At 35.6% G+C, this 19,420-nt stretch overlaps 1 protein-coding gene across 1 annotated transcript in view; it reads right to left on the bottom strand.

The window, feature by feature from the left end:
* The window catches only part of gabra4 (gamma-aminobutyric acid type A receptor subunit alpha4), a 55,154-nt gene that overhangs the window by 7,531 nt on the left and 28,203 nt on the right, over nucleotides 1–19,420 (bottom strand). Inside the window, exon 8 of the mRNA XM_048164117.1 lies at nucleotides 6,712–6,971. Coding sequence (XP_048020074.1) covers nucleotides 6,712–6,971 — 260 coding nt within the window. The remainder of the gene's footprint in view (nucleotides 1–6,711; nucleotides 6,972–19,420) is intronic.

Raw genomic sequence — 19,420 nt, 5'->3', positions numbered from 1 at the left:
GAACCGAATGAAGCGTACCATGCAGCGAGCCGAGCACGTGTCTGTAATGTGCAACTGAACAGACGTCACGCTTGCAGTAACGTTCAGGGCTGTAAGGAGCTTTTATGATCAGATGGTTTGCTGTTTGTGGGCGTATGAAGGAGGAGGAGGGTGGAGCTATTCTATAAACAGCTTTTTCATATAAACAAGGACAAAAGATGAGTCCACTCAGTATGTGTGTGTGTGTGTGTGCATGTTCACATGTGTCACAAATCCCTATAAGTCCTGTTTTAAAGTGCATTTTTATGAGTTTTCACACAAATTACTCAAAATATATTAAATATAGTACAGTACAGTGCTGTTCTGTTCTGTACATGAGATAAACACATATACTAGGATTATAGCGAAGAGAGATCTTTCTTTCTTTCACTGGACCTGATAGCCCAGTTTCACCCTGATATTTTTCACCATTTCCTCTGAGAAATGACAGTTGGTGAAGTGTAATTGGTGTCTCGTGGTGTGTGGAAAATATGTTAGCGCAAGCTGTGAGGAGAGAAGAAAGAGACTCAATACAACAGCTCTGTGAGACCTAAGCTGCGTACGAATTCCTTCATAGTATGTAATATATTTGATGAAGAACTTACTTGTCCGTTGATGAAGTACATGTTAGTATGCAGGTACACATACCTCATACTCTGAACTATGATCAGACCCACAAGGAACATTTTGGCACTTTTTTAGGGCAAAAAGCACGTTCACACTATGGATAACCATAACGATAAAGATATCATTTTAATAATCGCTCAAAAGTAAAAGAATAGCAGAGTCCACACCACAACTATGACAATAACGGTACAGAGGAACGATATTGTTGGGATCACTTTCAGAATGATTTTATCCAGTTGATGAACAATAAAAACATTGACAGCCAATCAGAATCCATCCTGCTTTAAAGAGCATTTAAAGAGGTAGACGACAAAAAAAAGCAGGTGCTTATAATAAACAGAGTGATAATGTGCTTTGGTGCATATAATTATGGTTATTTGTAATCATTCTTGGTGTGAACGTACCTTAAAGGGATAGTTCACCCAAAAATGAAAATTCAATTACTCACTAATCCATATGAATAAAGCAGTTTAGTCCAAAATTTTCTGAAGAGACTGAGAATGAACCTCATTGGCTCTCGCACATCAAGCAAACATGCTTGAGCTTCTGTTTACCACAACTGATGTGCAAGTTGATCAATGCTTATGTGAATAAAAGTCTAAATTAAATCTGTTCATCATATAAAGTAGGGATGTCCCGATCAGGTTTTTTTGCCCTCGAGTCCAAGTCCGAGTCATTTGATTTTGAGTATCTGCCGATACCGAGTCCCGATCCGATACTTCTATAATACATCAAAAAAAGAATAAAGAAGAGCGAAAAAAAACAGATCCAGGACGTTCCTTATTTTTTATTTAATTACAAACAGAGCACTTCTGTGAGGTAGCTTGAACAATCAAGTAATAAATAACATAAATTGTTCACTTCACTTCACTTTAGTGCAACAGTAAATATAAAAAAGGCTAATATAAAAACAAATATATTTGGTTTGATTTGGGTATGCTGCAGTCTGTGTAATAACTAAAATAATGTTTATATATATCATATTTTCTGGCTAGTTTACTTTAGTTTTTTATAATACACCATACTTTAACCCAAACTGAATAATAAAAAAACAAGTTTAAATGGGTAAATCTTCTATTATTATTTTTGATTCTTAATTTTCTTTTCTGTCATACTCAAATTCTTGTTAAAACACATTAGACATGCGTATTGTGTGCATTTTGAACACTTTTTGTGTGAAATTATATTTATTTTGTCCATCAAAAGTGTGCTTTCACTTTAATTACGCGTCAGCAGCGCAGCGTGTGTCTCAATCAGCTCCCTAGTTCAGTAGTCAGGGCACTGATCAGGGTATCAGCCACATTCACTTTCATTATATACTGATTCACGACCTAGGGAGCTAGGGAGCTAGGGAGCTGATTGAGACACAGGGATAGACTCGGTGCCGAGACGATCGCGGCACTGCTGCTTACGCGACGCTCCTGCCTGACGCTTTACGAGCTGCTCCTGCTGCCTGTGTGAATGCACCCGTTGGTTGACATGCACGCTGAAAAAAATATGCGCTACTCAAGCGCCGCTTATGCTTGCAGTGTGAAACAGGCCTAACTCTGTGCCACCGCATCACTATAGATGTATTCAAAATAATGAGAATATATATACATATATATCCGAGTCCTGATCGGGAGGTAACGGCCGATTCCGATCGAGACTGAAACCACATGATCGGGCCCGATTTCCGATCACGTGATCGGATCTGGACATCCCTAATATAAAGTGATTGAGTCTCTTCAGAAAATTTGGACTAAACCGCTCAATTCATATGTATTAGTTTTACGACCTCTTTATGAAGTTTTTGAAGCATCAAAGTTGTAGTCACATAGCTATCTATGAAGCTCTCAGATTTCAACAAAAAGATCCTCATTTGTGTTCCAAAGATGAACGAAAGTCTTATGTGTTTGGAACGACATGAGGGCGTGTAATTAATAACAGAATTTTAATTTTTGAGTGAACTCTCTTTTTAAATCTGTTGTTAAACAAGCACTTAGTATTTAACCACAAGAAACAACTTTTCCTGGCATCTACAGCACTTAATTCCCAGCACTCCATTGGATAGCAAATCGTCTGCTGCTTGAACGGTTCAAATCTCAGCAGATGCAGTACTCGGACACAGGGATTGAAAAGGATTGATGAAATCCTATCCGTAATGCCGAGTTTATGTCATTTCCCTGATAAATTGTATCCTTTGCTTGTTTTCTCTCTCTCAGCTCTCTGTCTGTTTAGGAAAAGAACAATTTCTTTTTCCCTTTTTCTTATTATGGACAGGAAAATCTATAAAGGCAGCTCATTAATCCGTGTTCGTTCTTTGGTCAGCACATACACAGACCGAAATTGCTCCATATTTTGGGATATTCTCTTAATGTCCCTTAATGGGTGCAGATCAAGCATATAAAAACACAAGAGGGAATTCACTAAGAATGAATTGTGCTCGCTGATTGCCATTTATATGCAAACACCGTCTTAGAAAATGCAAAGCCCCAATAAGATGCTGTCCTGTTACTTTCTAAGTAATCGTATTTTCAAAAAATACAAAAACATATTGAAAATTGGAAAATTTGGAAAACTCCATCAAAAATTAAACTACCCACAAAAGTTTGGAATAATTATGTTTTTTTTTTTCTTATGCACACCATGGCTCCATTTTATTTGATCAAAAATACAGCAAAAAAAGGAATATTGTGAAATACTATTACAATTTAAAATAGCTGTTTTCTATTGTAATATATTTTAAATTTGTAATTTATTCCTATGATGCAAAGCTGAATTTTCAGCATCATTACTTCGGTCTTCAGTGTCACATGATCCTTCAGAAATCATTCTAATATGCTGATTTGCTGCTCAAGAAACAGTTGTGCTGCTTCATATTTTTGTGGAAATTTTTCAAGATTCTTTGATGAATAGAAAGTTCCAAAGAACAACATTTATTTTAATTTATTATAGAAATATTTTGTAACATTATAATTGTCTTTACTGTCACTTTTGAACACTTTAATTTCTCTCTACTGAATACAATTCTTCATATAAAAAAGTATTAATTTCATAATTATTCCAAACCTTTGATCGGTAGTGTAGTTAGGGAAACTCTAGCTATGAAATTATGAAGCAGTACTGAACATTTGGGATGTGAGTGCTGAGATAATGCTGACGAATTCCCAGGCTGGATTATTTGTAACGTGTATGAAGTCAAACGTACAGTAGTTCCCGCTGTGTTGAGCTCGCCGACTGAGTCATACGAGCTCCGTTAACCTGCATCTGCTGAGATTTTCCACATTCACCGTAAAGATCCCCATCCTTCTACTCGGCAAATAGAAATGTGTGATATGATGAGTAGAAGACAGAGATGGAGAAAAGGAGGAAGAGAAATATTGGTGATTTGAAAGGCTTACAGAGAACCAACATTAGATAAGGGACATTAACCTCTTCAACAGCCTGTTTAAAAAAAAAAAAAAAAAAAAAAACGGCCCGTAATACATCACATCAACAGTCAGACACACTCTCACTAAGTCTCACAGCTGTCAGCATGTGCCACTTCTAATCCGCCATCTCAGCTTACGCACATTATCCCAGCAAAAGTCCAAATCCACAGCGCACATGCACACTCTATCAGCTGTAATTAAGCTAGCTTTCGTTCTGTGACGTTTACGCTACAAAACTCCCATGATGCTCCAACGGTGGCTCATTTTACTCCATACAAAACACAAAAATACAAAAACAAATTACTTGACTTGGTGTTTCTCCTTCCTCAGCTTCTTTTATTCATATTACTTTTACACTGTACACTTCTTTATCTATAGTGAATTGATTTTATTAATACGTTTTATCAGATGAAATCGAGGGCGTTTTTGGCCGAATCTCATGTCAAGAATGGTGTCAGGTAATGGATATTAACTACTATGTGGAAAAATAATTATATTTTGAAGTATTTATTCATAATGGTTATATTTCTTATACTGCCTTGAATTTAGGGTTAAAAATACATTTAAGGGTCAATGACGTGATGGCTAATTTTTCTGTCCTTAATAATAATAAAAAAACAAAGATATGACATCCACAGTATGTAAGGTAGTACAACTAGATCTCTTTTATTGAATCCAAAAGGTTTTAATTATATTTCTATGGTTTAACTGTCCAAAGGCCAATACAGCCATTTCATTTGATTAAAATATCTTATATATCTTATCTTATGTATATTTCTTATTCTGGCATGATTTTATAACATCATATATCAACATAGTGCAAAATGGTATTAAAATTATGTGTAGAAGTCGTTGCTTTGTTATGAGAAAATTTCATTGATGTCATTCAGAGTAACCAAGTTGGATCAAATCATGTGCTCAATCATGTGACAGGATGTGACATCATTCAGACACCTGCACAGGACCACATGGTTATGAAACAAAGTACTGCAACTAACTCTCTCTTAACTATTTGAAAAATTAATGTTTTCACTTGCTCATACACGTCCCGAAACATCAGGTCATTCGGTACAACCGCTTTAAAACATGGAAAATGTTGTAATATTTTAAAAACTTGTACTAAATATAAAATGTTTGATTGTCATTTTGTCAGCTAGCTAACTAGCTAGATATTAGCCTGTTAGCACTGTTAGCATTATAACCAAAAATGTCATTCGATAAAAAAATTAGATAAAAATTTTGGTTAAAACGAATGACTTTTTTGGTGACAAATTTTGTCCATCTTGTAAAAAAAAAAAAAAAAAAAAACAAGTTAACTGTTTATAAAAACCACATAATCTTATTGTTAACACTTACAGTAATAAGACTTCAAAATTAATTATGTCTCCATTATGTTTTTTTTTCCTTTTCACTTTTAAAAACCTTATTCATCAGTGACCCTTAAATAAAATACATTGTATTAAAATAAATTACATTCTAAAAATGCTAGGCTAAAAACAACCCAAGTTGGGTTGAAAATGGACAAACCCAGCGATTGGGTTGTTTTAACCCAGGGGTTTAGGTTAAATGTGGCCCAACGTTTTTTTTTGGTTTTTTTTTAACCTGACTATTGTTTAAAAATGACTATATGGCTGGCTTAAAATTAACCCAAAATAAGTTAGAAATTAAAAATCAGACACATAATTACTAGAGGCAACAATAATAATCAAAAGGTGAACATTTATTCACCTTTTTTTTTTTTTTTTTTTTTTTTTTTTTTTTTTAAATTTTATTACTTATTATTCTTTATTTATTGATTTTATATGTGTGTTTTTCATTGTACAGCACTTTGGGCAGTTTGCGCTGTGTGTAAATGTGCTTTATAAATTAAAATTACTTACTTACTTACTTACTTACTAATTTATTAATAAGCAATTTAATAAATGCTTATTATTTAATTATTATTCTTTAAACTTAGTTTGGGTTCATTTTAAAGCAATACAATATTTTTTAAACAATAGTTGGGTTAAATAAAACTACCCAGCAGGTTGGTCAAACATTTAACCCAACCACTGGGTTAAAACAACCCAATCGCTGAGTTTGTCCATTTTCAACCCAACTTGGGTTGTTTTTAACCCAGCATTTTTTAGAGTGTAGGTTTTATTTTCTTTATCCAAGATGAAACAAATATTTATTCTATTTTAATACTTATTTCACATCTACAGTTAATTTAGTTTCCATGCATTTTGTGTGCTGCTGATAAAAAAATTAAACTTGCCATAAAATACAAGATTACAGAATGACAGACTTGTGTGACCAAAATACTCTTCCCATCATTCTTTTTGGCAGCACCAGAATGATAAAATACAGGTTGCACTAGCCATTTTGCTTTTGTTGGTAAGAGAAAATTTGCCAATGTGTCCACTTTTTCCCCATTGAAAATCACTTGAACGCACATCATAATTAAGTCCTTCGAGCTTGTAAGTAGGAACCTCTCAGGAGGAGTTGAAGGCAGCAGTAGAACTTTGCGACGTGGCGTATTAATAATTGAACTGATGTACTGCGTAACAGCTATTTTACAGTGTCAGACATGGCTCATCAAATTTTAAAGTCAGAACTGTGTGTTTTATAATGTATATGTAGTCTTTTTGTAATGTCTGTAAAATCACCTCACCTGTAAAACCTCCTCTGTGTCTTTCGCTTTGCCTGACGGTGTGGAGCTCTTGGCACTGGCTGCAGCGGCCTGTTTTCTCTTGGCTCTCTCCGCCTGCGCGTTGGTAAAGTAGTTCACGGCGGCAAACTCGATGAGAGCAGAGAAGACGAAAGCAAAACACACGGCGATGAACCAATCCATGGCCGTGGCATACGAGACCTTGGGCAGAGAGTGACGAGCGCTGATGCTAAGGGTCGTCATAGTGAGCACGGTGGTGATTCCTGTGAGAAACACAAAGAAAACAGTACATTAAAATGGGTCCTATTATGCTTTTTTACATTTTCTACTTTCTTTAGTGTGTAATGTTGAAGTTTGAGCATGAAAAAATTCTGCAAAGCCACTCCAAAGGGAGTTATACTCTATATCTGTGCACACTGTTTCTGAACTCTCTGAAACGCCTCGATTGTAGTCTTGAGTTATCTTTCCATGAACAAACACGTCACAATGTAGTTCTCATTTAAATAATTCCCACCCAATGCATATGCAAAATAAAGGGGTAGGGCCTGGTTGAGTTGAGTTAGTAGTGTGTTGAAACTTGCTGTTATAAGGGGCGTGACATTTCCAAACAATCACAACACACGGATCCAGCTGACCAATCAGAACACACTCTGCTTTTCTGAAGGAGGGGCTTCATAGAGACAGGAGCTAAACATGGCTGGATTTCCCAAAACCTTCTTAACTCTACGTCATTCTTAAATTATACCTTAAGCTGTACTTTAACATTACGACGTGTGTCCCGAAACATTCTATACCTTCTGTAAGCCATACTTTCGTAAGGTTGGTCTGGAGCACTCTTAGCTATACCTTATCACTGTTAACAGTCAATACAAATATAATTCTGAAGTTGTAATACACCCAGTGTTAGATTAGGATTATGGCAAAGAATAAAATGCAAAGATTCACTGCTAAATTCAAATGTGCTTTAGCGCTGATCCAGAGACAGACGCGCGCTCCGTGCTTGTCATGTATCACAACTATTCGGTGTTTTTAACCTCATCAGGTTTATTTTATGTTTCAGACATTTAAATATACATTTGAAATCAACTCTGCTCAGAGAACATATGGTCCCTCTCTACATAGAGTTAAAATAACACTGAAGCAGAGGTAAAGTTAATGAGATAATATGCTGTTTGTGGAGTTGTTTAATCAGATCCTGAGAGATTTAATGTCTTTTATCTTCAGTTGATTTCATCTAAGACTGTGGCTGGAAGTCATTTGTAGTTATTGTGTTTCTCTTCGGTGATTCTGCTTGTTAACAGCAGGTGTTCATCACTAATGCTCAATCATAACTTAATTAATCACTTAATTATCTCACTAACTTTAACTCTGCTTCAGTGTTACTTTAACACTATATAGAGAGGGACGATACGTAATCTGAGCAGAGCTGATTTAACTCTGGGGATTTTGCTGTGAACGGTCACCTTAAACTCACGCAAATGGGGGCTCCGCGCTCCCAGAATATAGATAAATTACAATATAGATTTAGTTTGCAATTTGGATTAATTTTATAACATCCCATGAGTCCTGATAAATCCAGCGTTAGTGTCAGTTCTGGCAGGTCACGTCAGTCAAGCTCGCATCAGCTGACTCCCAGGTGACTCACGTCTACCTATAGGAATATGACGCCTATCACAGCATCCATATATAAGCTCTTCAGTATTATCAGCAGCTATTGCATTCTCAGGAGCTAATTACCCTCCTCCATCCCCAGCTCCTCCTCTCTTCAGTCAGGATTGGCCTTATGATTCCCCTGAATCAAACTATCCTTGAAATATGTGTACATGTTAAATTATTGACATTAATTATATCTGCATATATTGGTTCTGTTCTGTTTACCCTAGGGGGGTTATTGCTGCTCTCCCTGCTCTTATCCATGCTAGGCTGCATGGATGCGCAGGGAGTTCTTGCCCAGAACAGAACCATACCACCAAGACAAACTCTATGCAATTATCAATCATATTTGATGATAGTGGTCCTGACAGAAATGTAATTTCTACTTCTGAAGTGCTTCTTTTTCTAAAGAACACTTATTTCTCACATAATGCAGTGAAGCAGCCCCTGTATAGAGTGAATTATCGATTCTCAAGCCATCGAAATCAACCAATTCAGCACCGCCGACAGGGACAGCACCTGGTAATGTCGCACTTAAGAAGATATACCTTAAGCAGCCTCCTAAGGGATAGTTTGAGGAACACGCCTAGAAACTGTATATCTTCAGTTAAGATCTACCTTTAGAGTCTTCGTAATGTGCTAAGAGACAACGTTATCGGGAAATCCAGCCCAGAGCTTTACTGACAGACTGTGAAGAGAGGGGCTGCAACAATGTCAAATATGAGAAAAATAACGAACATTCAGCCATGAAAACCTATTCTAATAGAGCCCAAAAACAAAATCAAGACTTTGAAAAAGAGCATAATAGGTCCCCTGTTATAACAAGAAGGATTAAGTCAAGAAATAAATTGCGAGTGTGCAAGTTTGAGCATGCAAAGGGGTTATACAAACTCCTGTGAACCACTTTATCTGATGTCATTTTGTCTGCAACAGTTAAGTAATGGCAGCTGGTCTATAATGAGTTGAGTATGGATATACTTCTCTTTATGGGTAATTTCTTATGACATAATCTGTGTTACAGAATCTTTATTGCTTATAAATAGATAAAAATGCAAATCATAAATGCAAACAAACTCAAAATGTTTGAGTATCATTCCAATAGTCCATAAGTATCCATTAGTGATTATAATTCCTTTATTCTCTCTCTCTTTCCTGTATATTTCCCTTCAGGAGGGCATTAAAACTGACCACCATGCAAAACCGTAATTTGCTGAGAGTTTAAAATCAAGGAAATTTGATGAGCAAAACTATTAGTGCCCCATTAGTTTACCACAAAAGTCCATAACATTAGGCTAACAGAAGCAACTGGATATAAAGACACAATAAGGCACAATGAAACAATAATTCATAGAAAATATAGTCATTTGGTAGAAGAGATCATCCACTTAGAGGCAGCATGAAATTGTATTTACTGTCCATATTCATTATGTCCATAATCTGATGCATTTCCATAAAACAGGACATTCAATACTCTTAAAAATACTAAAAAAAAAAATACTCTCCCCAAATAATAAAATGGTTCTCTGTTCACTGAAAGGTTCTTTGGGGAACCAAAAATGGTCCTTCTATGGCATCGCTGCAAAAACCCTCTTTTGAAACCTTTATTTGTAAAGGGGACCAATTATGCAAAAAAACCCTTTTATAAGGTGTTTGAACACAGATGTGTGACTACAGTGTGTGTAAACAACCAGCCTGTAATGGTAAAAATCCACCCACTCCTTTTTTTATAATCACCATAATTCATAAACAGTCTCTAAAAAGGAGCAGTTCCAGATTTCCCCTATTCTTACATAAGAGTAGCAGGAAGCCCAGCCCATGACTGGTGACGATCTGCCCTATTAGCTTAGCTCCTCCCCTGAGTGAGCTGTACACATTCGGCCTTGTTTATCTCTTCGCCAGACTATTTAACAGAAGCATTCGAGTAAGAAATGTATTCTTATTAAAGCTACTAAAGTTATTTAATCAAGAGCAGTGAGTGATTTTCGTTTTTTCTTTTGTTGTTTGGTTCATATTAACAGCATGTACAGCAGTAGTACTGTATATTACGCTGCTGTCACTTTAATACCAGATCTAATATACACATGCGATTTCTTTCCCTGCTGTTTACATTCACAGACATAAACAACTGTGTTGGTGAACTTTGTGTGTTTTTGACAATGTAAGCGCAATAAGACATGAAAGAGAACTTAGTATAATACTCACACGATGTGCCGTCTGACAGCCAGCTTTCCGTGCCTATACTGTTGTGGTTTAAATTCAAATAATAAACTTTCATGATGTTGAATAACTTCAATGTCGCATGAGTGTGGACGCGATAGAGATAATAATCAAAACCAAACAGATGCAGAGTATTCGAGGCATGAGTTGTACAGGCTCCGCCCTCTTCTGGAAAGGGGGTGGGGAGCAGCAGCTCATTTGCATTTAAAGATACATGCATGAAAACAGCATGTTTTTCCTTACACTAAAAAATTGCCATTTACAACATGGTGTAATAAATGATCTGTGGGGTATTTTGAGCTGAAACTTCACAGACACATTCTGGGGACACCTGGGACTTATATTACATCTTGTAAAAAGGGGGCATAATTTTTTTTTCACCCTTTTAAGAGTGAATTAGAAAAAGAAAAAAAAATGTAGCAAAGATCTTGATTTTATCCTTCATGAAAACAGTCGAGAAATGAATGGATTTGTGATGTCAATCAAAAGCAGTTGCTTTAACATTTTGCTTGGAATAACATGCACCACAAAACATATTTCTTATTTTATGGGAAGTATGTTCTCCTTTATATGATGAGCCTATTTATTGTGCTATCTTAGTTACATTTAATTATTTGGATTTTATTTATTTTTTTCTCACAATGTTCAGCTTGCGGAACTTCTCCAAACATTCATGTTTTTGGTCCATCTTCAGGTTTATGGGGTCTGAAATAAAAGTTAAAGGTCAGATCCAAAACGAGGTATTTCTAGAGCAGTTACACTTTGAACCACCAGGGGGAGTCAGGAATTCACTCTTACCCTGCATGTCTTAAGTTGGAAGCGTTTCTGCCACAGAGCAGTGAGCATGCCAGACGTGAGTCACACATATACACCAACACACAAATACACACAATCATGGAGGCAGCCAGTATCCCTTCTCCTCCCACACACACACAGAATCTCTCTCGACTCACACGTACGCCCACATGCACACGCTAATAAAACATAAGAAAACACACAAACCTCATGCACATAAAGCCAACCCCGCACACAAGACTAACACACTCTCCTACATATTTGCTCTGTATTCTTGAGTTTGCAAGTGCCTGCAGACGTTAGAAATAAACACGGACATAAAAAGACACTTTCACACTAATGATTTGTTGTTTGTTGGTGTGCTTGACAGCTGTTTTCTGAGCCACTCGAGTCCACTTGAAATGAAACCTGTCAAGAACATGTCTGGGTCATATTTCAACTCAAAAAAAAAAAAAAAAAAATAATAATAATAATAATAATAATATTTTACTTATAATGAAAATGCAATGAAACCTAATTTCTATTTTTAAGAATATATATATATAATATATAAATCTATATATAATTTTCATGAAAATTAAGCAAATTTGCCATCAGTTCTTATTATTGTAATAAAAAAAAACATTTTTACTGTAATAAATTATACATGATGGTAGTATTTGTTGCACTGCCTTTATGCCGATTTAATAAAAAACACTGTATTACAGTACTTTTTTATACTCACATTAAAAATACAACACTATTTTAAAAAAAAAAAAAAAAAAATGAAAAATAAAAAAACAGCTCAATTGTCCTAAATTAGGCTTAATTTTCTTAATATTTCAAAATTTAATATTTTTTATTTAATATTATTTCATATTTTATTTAAATGTTTTATTTTACAGATAAACTTATTCTACATTTATACTACATTTAACAATGATCTATTATAATTTTAAATATATTAAAATTATAATAGATCACTGTTAAATGTCGTATAAATTTGTGCTGATTATTAGGGTTTATTTGTCATAATATATATATATATATATATATATATATATATATATATATATATATATATATATACACACACAAACAATCCAATGGTCCTAAAATAGGCTTCATTGTCTTAATATTTCAAATTTTAAATTATTTAAATATTATAATAAAATGTATTTATTATATTATTTTATATTTTATTTAATTAAAAAAACAGCTCAATTGTCCTAAATTAGGCTTAATTTTCTTAATATTGCAAAATATAATATTTTTATTTAATATTATTTCATATTTTATTTAAATGTTTTATTTTAAAGATACATTTATTCTACATTCATACTAAATTTAACAATGATCTATTATAATGTAAATAATTTATTTTAAATATATTAAAATTATAATAGTTCATTGTTAAATGTAGTATAAATTTGTGCTGATTATTAGGGTTTATTTGTAATAAAAAATATATATATATATTGAAAAATATAAACAACCCAATGGTCCTAGAATAGGCTTCATTGTCTTAATATTTCAAATTTTAAATCATTTAAATATTATAAATAAATATTATTAAATTAAAAAAAAAAAATATATATATATATATATATTTAAAATAAAATATTTAAATTATAATAGATAATTGATAAATGTATAAATTTGTGGGGAAAAGTGTTAAATTTTCATAAAGAATATTGAAAAATAAAAACAACTTAAAGTTAGGGTAGGCAATTTTCAGAGAAGCTAGCAATAGCGAGCGAGCTTTGAAAGCATGAGTTCCCACCCTCCCTTCAGAGCGTCTATAAAGCAACACCTCCTCCAAAACACATGAACGCGTACAGCATGGAGCAAAGAAAAGAGGCGTCACTAGAGAAGTACGGCATTAAACTACCTCATGTCTCAAAGCACAAAACATTACAATAATAATGACCATAAATAACAACACCTGACTGCAGATTCATTTCGGCATCGATAGTGTTGCCATTGAAATGCATAAATTCGAGCCACGAACCGCTCCAGGTTTCCATCTATTCCAAATTACGTTATGGTGTGAAAACAGCATAAGCTCGTTGTTTTGGTTCAGGAGGAACTGTAAAAGGTGTTTGCTGTTTTGGTGTTCGGTGACTGACGTCTGTCTAACTCTGCATAGCATGAAACGCGCTGATGACGTGTGATGTCTGCGCAAGCAGGGTGCGCGGAGCTATGGAAATACATACGCTGACAGGCAGTGAAACATGACCTGGGCATGGTCTCTATAAATGCCCCCTAAAATGCATGTATTTGCAGAAACTGCCTTGGGTGAGCAGCATTCTTTGCATCTCTTACCACATAAGTGTGCATACAAGTGCTGCTGTGCATGTTAATTTTGGTTAGTAACAGCAAAAGGACAAAACCATGAATAATACTGTGAAGTTAACATCTTCACCTGAGTTACCTAGTTACAGTAGTAAACAGATGCCACTAGTGCTCACGGTGGCACTCGGATCTGCGTGGGCAGGCAGAGGGATTTGCATCGAACTCGGGTTCAGACCAAATTGAACCCAGTGTAAAAACTGCCTATAAATGAGCTCACAGCTCTGGAGAATAATCCACACTCTCTGGAAAACTTCACACGATCACAGCGCACTCACAAACGCCCACGTGCAGACCGATCTGGAACGATCAATAGGTACATCACAAGCTACATTTAGCCAGAGGTGCTGGATGTGTTTTGCTTCTATTCCACTGCCGAATGCACAATGCTGTGAAAGCTTTGCTTTAGTGCCCTTCTGCTATTGGCTGAGAAGGATGATGGAGCTGTCGCCAATACAAGCAAACACGGATAATGGAACAAACAAATGGGGTTACAGAGCTAGTCACGGCCTTCAATCAGATGCTAACTAATAGATAAAGTTACTTATTTAAAGTAAAAGACAATTCTGTCAATGTTTACTCACCCTCATGTCATTCCAAACCTGTTTTTCTTATATGTACAGTAGACATGTGAAGATGCATCAGATTTGATGTCAATGACACCAAACAACATTGGTTCTCACGTGTCTTGTCACCAAGTATAAATATACAAAAACACAAATGAGATTTGAGAGTTCAGGTGGATGGCAAGATTTTCAGTCCGTAACAATTTAAATTTCAGTCTGTTCCACAAAAAAACTACTTTTATGGTACATTTTTGTCATTTTTCAAGATGGCAAGCACCTTGTCACCTTAGAATATATGTTGATATCAGATTTCAGATGCAAAAACCTCTAAGTTTGTCCAACATTTTTTCTTTTAAATTAGCTTTTTTTTTTTTTTTTTAATCAATCTCCTATATCATTGGTCGGCAATAGGCGGCCCGTGGGCCAAAACTGGCCCGCCAGCAATAATATCTGGCCAGATTATTTTGATAGCGGCTGGTTCTGAAATAGATCTTCGTCTCGTGGTGCCATCTAATATTATCACTGTTTCTACACCAGATGCGACTTTTTTCGCGCCGCAACAGCTAAAAGCTGTCTACTCTGAACTCGACAAACCGACCATTTCAAAGCACTTGGACTATGTCAGAAACAGAAAAGGCAATCCGTTTACTGTCGGAAATGTGTTGTGCCGCATCCAGTGTAGAAAATATCACTGATTATAATGGGTTCTATTACCTTTTGACACGTCGCATCGCGCCGCTCGCGTCTGCTGTAGACACAGTGTTATATTTCTTTGCAAACAGCGACAACTTTAAAACACACCGGCAGATAAAACATACCGGCTTTGCATTCACAAAACTAGGTATGAACGCATAGTTGACTTTCTATTCTTTGTATGCCCTATTTTCACTGTCAACTTTCCTCTTTAGACTCTTTGATAGTACTATTTTCTCTCACCAGCTACCTTAAAGGGTTACTTCACCCAAAAATGAAAATTCTGTCATTTATTACTTACCCTCATGCCGTTCCACACCCGTAAGACCTTTGTTAATCTTCAGAACACAAATTAAGATATTTTACTAAAAACATACTTAAATCGGTTCATATGAGTTCAGTGGTTCAATATTAATATTATAAAGCGACGAGAATATTTTTGGAGCGCCAAAAAAAAAACTAAATAACGACTCATTTAGTGATGGCTGATTTCAAAACAATGCTTCAGGAAGCATCGGAGCAAAGATGAATCAGTGTGTCGAATCTGCTGTTCGGAGCGCCAAAGTCACGTGATTTCAGCCGTTGGCAGTTTGACACGTGATCTGAATCATGATTCGATACACTGATTCATTTATGCTCCGATGCTTCATGAAGCAGTGTTTTGAAATCGGCCATCACTAAATAAGTCGTTATTTAGTTTTTTTTGGCGCTCCAAAAATATGCTTGTTGCTTTATAATATTAATATTGAACCTGTTACGTTTCTAGTGTGTAGGAACACGTAAGACGAGGAGAATGAGATCAAAGTCCAACTTTACTAGATAATCCAAAATAGCATACAGGGAACACAGGAGAGTAACACACACTAACATACAACGTATAACCGACAAACACAAGAGTGAAGGGTGAGTGAATATATACAAGTCCCAATGAGTGCTAATGATGATGATTGTCCTCAGGTGCATGTGATGATGATGATGAGCAGGTGCAGGGCAGAGGAGATGCTGGGAAGTGTAGTGCAGGAACCGGTGGTTGTAACAGAACCACTGTACTCACATGAACTGATTTAAATATGTTTTTAGTACCTTTATGGATCTTGAGAGAGGATATGTCATTGCTCCCTATGCAGGCCTCACGGAGCCATCGGATTTCAACTAAAATATCTTAATTTGTGTTCTGAAGATTAACGGAGGTCTTACAGGTGTGGAACGGCATGAGGGTAAGTAATAAATGACAGAATTTTCATTTTTGGGTGAACTAACCCTTTAAATGTTAACATCACTCTGCACACAACGTAATAGCGTACCTCCAGCATGCAAACAATTTAAAATAAATGCAGTTTAGTATTTGAGGATGCCAAGGAATAATTCTGAGTGTAACAGTAGGCTATGTCAAATAATTATTACAATAAGTTAGGCTCCATTGTGTAACAAGCAAATTAAAATGATACAAATTTATTATTCACAATATGGACAGAGGAAATAAAACATAGTTTGTTAAGAGCATGACTCAAACATGCCATGGGCTTATTCAAGTCCTCTTTTATTTTTAAACAAGGCGAGCAAGGCGGTCTGTGTTGCAAGTTGGTGAATGAAGATACTTGCCAGGTCACTACTCTGCTTTATTAATTTATCCAGTGTAAAACCCCTGTCCTATATGTTTAGGTTCAGTAATTTCACTTTAATGGTAATAAAAATGTTATTAGTCAGTTATTGAAATGCCTTATTTTCAAAAATGTCACTTTATTCAATTTATTGATATGTAACACATTTGATTGTCTTTTGCTGCAAAACCAAAAGTCCATGTGTGCTTTTTTTGCAAAAATCTCTAAGTTCATCTTGTTTCACTTTGTCGTGGGTGGAATAGAGCTGTTCTTTAATGCATGTTATGCCCGTTTCTGTCAGAGTTACAGCAGCACAGAAAACACTGTTGTGTTTACATGCTACTCACGGAATCCTGTCATTGCCACTGTAATGATTTTCTTTAGCCTTAGAACGGGCAAAATTATGAGGTTGACAACCATTTCATCATACTCCTCCAACTTGTTTAGTTAAAAATCTCTTTAAACAGGATAAAAACTCGACAAATGAATAAAATCATATGATTCGATTCTCGTCTTCTGACAGGTCTGTGAACTTAGAGGCTTTTGCTGGCAAAGGGAAGTGCCATTTAGAGGTTTCTGGCTTTCTGCCAACATACCGGTTTTTCTGAATGGGCTGAGGCTGGGATTTAGTGGATTTGAAGGGAAAGTATTAAATGAACATATATAACGTGCGGAGAGCATTTGCTCAATATTGTTATTTCATTTTTGATGGAGGTGGCATTTAGTGGATTTTGCATCTGAAATCTTCATATGTTTTCATTATATTTTCTTTTGTTTTCCACAAAAGAAAGAAAGTCAAATGGGCTTTCAACAATATGAAGTTAGTACAGTGAATGGTGAGTAAATAATGACAGTATTTACTCACCATTTATTTATTCTATGTGAACTATCTGTTTTAAAGGGGTCATATTCTACACTTTTTTAGATTGCGTTTTTATTACTGAACAGGTGAGTAAGTTATTTTATTGAACTGATAAATTGGCATATGTAACTCTCTTAACAGAGCTAATTGTAAAACTTTATCTATTGTGAAACCTCATTTCATTATGATTGTTGTAGTGCTGTGCTGGAATTTATTTTCAAGGAAATGCCATGTCTATTAATGGGTAAAGCTACAGTAACATCAGCTCAGCTTAAGATCCTTTCCATCTAAATTGATAATATCTCTTAAGTCTAGAAGTGAATGTTTTAGTATCAGTAGGACAATCTCTCTCATTTTTTAGTTATGAGAAAGAACCATATTCATCCGCACAGTCATGCAGAACCTAAGCGCAACCAAAATAATATTCTTCAGTTTTGTTTTGTTTTAACCACTAGCGGGCCAAACGTTATATAGCGTACCTTTAAAGTGTTGCACGGAAAAATTAACACTTTTCTTACTGTAGTTTTAAGACTAAATGAAGAGTTCAGATGCAAAAGCCACTAAATGCCACCTCTGTCAAAAATGAAGTAATGATATTGAGCGAATGCTCTTCACACATAGTATGCGCATTCATCAAATACTTTTGCTTCAAATCCACTAAATCCAAGCATCAGCCCATTCAGAAATACAGATTCATTGCCAGAAACCACTAAACTGCACTTCCCTTTGTCAGCAAAAGCCTTCAAGGCGCAAATCGAATCATATGATTTTAAGATAATTGATGTGTGCGTATGAGCCGATTTCAATTGCCGAGCTGCAGGTTTTTAATCATGTTTTGCCGTCGTTACAGTGGCAATGACAGAACGTCTCGGGTTACTTGTGTAACCCTGGTTCCCTGAATAAGGGAACGAGACGCTACGTCATATGACGTTATGGGAACCCTCTGTGTGATTGCGTCGTGAAGCACTCTTGTATCTAACCAATAATGTGACGAGACGTCAGAGGCGGTTGACGTCACGGACCAGGAAACTATAAAGCATACCCAGAACAAAGAACGCTAGCTTCTGGATTATGGCTGAAGCAAGACACTCACAGGTATGCTGGGGGTACGGCAACGTGACGTAGCGTCTCGTTCCCTTATTCAGGGAACCAGTTACACAAGTAACCCGAGACGTTCCCTTTCATGGGAACTGTCAACGCTACGTCATATGACCAATCGGTCACATTATTGTATAGATACAAGAGTGCTTCACGACGCAATCACGCAGAGGTTTCCCATAACGTCATATGACGTAGCGTCGACAGTTCCCATGAAAGGGAAACAGACATTTTACTATGTCTTGTTGTCCAAAGAGGTGGACTTAGAGGTTTCTGTGAAAAAAGCATGCATGGACTTAGCTGGTTTTTCAGCAAAAGACAGCCAAACTTGTTAAATACAAATCAATTAACTAAAGTGACATTTTTGAAAATAAGGCATTTTCATAACTGACAACTTTTTCATTGCCATTAAAGAGAAATTACTGAGCCTAAATGCCTGGTAAAAAAAAATAAAAAAATAAAAATGCTGATTTAAAAGAAAACATGTCAGATGGACTTGGACATTTTTGCATCTAAACTCTTCAAATGTAGATGCCCTCCATAACACTTTTGTTCATTCGAGCAAAACAAGTTGCTGAATACTGTATATGGATATGCAAATATATTATTAGCATATGTGCATATGCAAGTCAAGACAAATTTATTTGTATAGCATTTTACACAATACACATTGTTTCAGCTTTACAGTGAATCATGATGTTAATGCTTATCTCAATATATTCATGCCTATATAGTATAGTAAAGGCCTAAATCACCCTAGACAATTGTGTATGTATGCGGATAAAGTTGGTCTTACTTATATATACAACTTTGTATGAAGATCTGGGTGATTATAGTTATACTTTGCTACTAAATAAAAAAATCAATCAGTTGAGATTTGCTATATAATATACGAT

This window comes from Megalobrama amblycephala, linkage group LG17 (genome assembly GCF_018812025.1).
Source record: "Megalobrama amblycephala isolate DHTTF-2021 linkage group LG17, ASM1881202v1, whole genome shotgun sequence".
In the NCBI taxonomy this organism is placed as follows: Eukaryota; Metazoa; Chordata; class Actinopteri; order Cypriniformes; family Xenocyprididae; genus Megalobrama; species Megalobrama amblycephala.
Note: the sequence above shows the minus strand (reverse complement) of the source record. Positions and strands in the feature narration are given on the sequence as shown.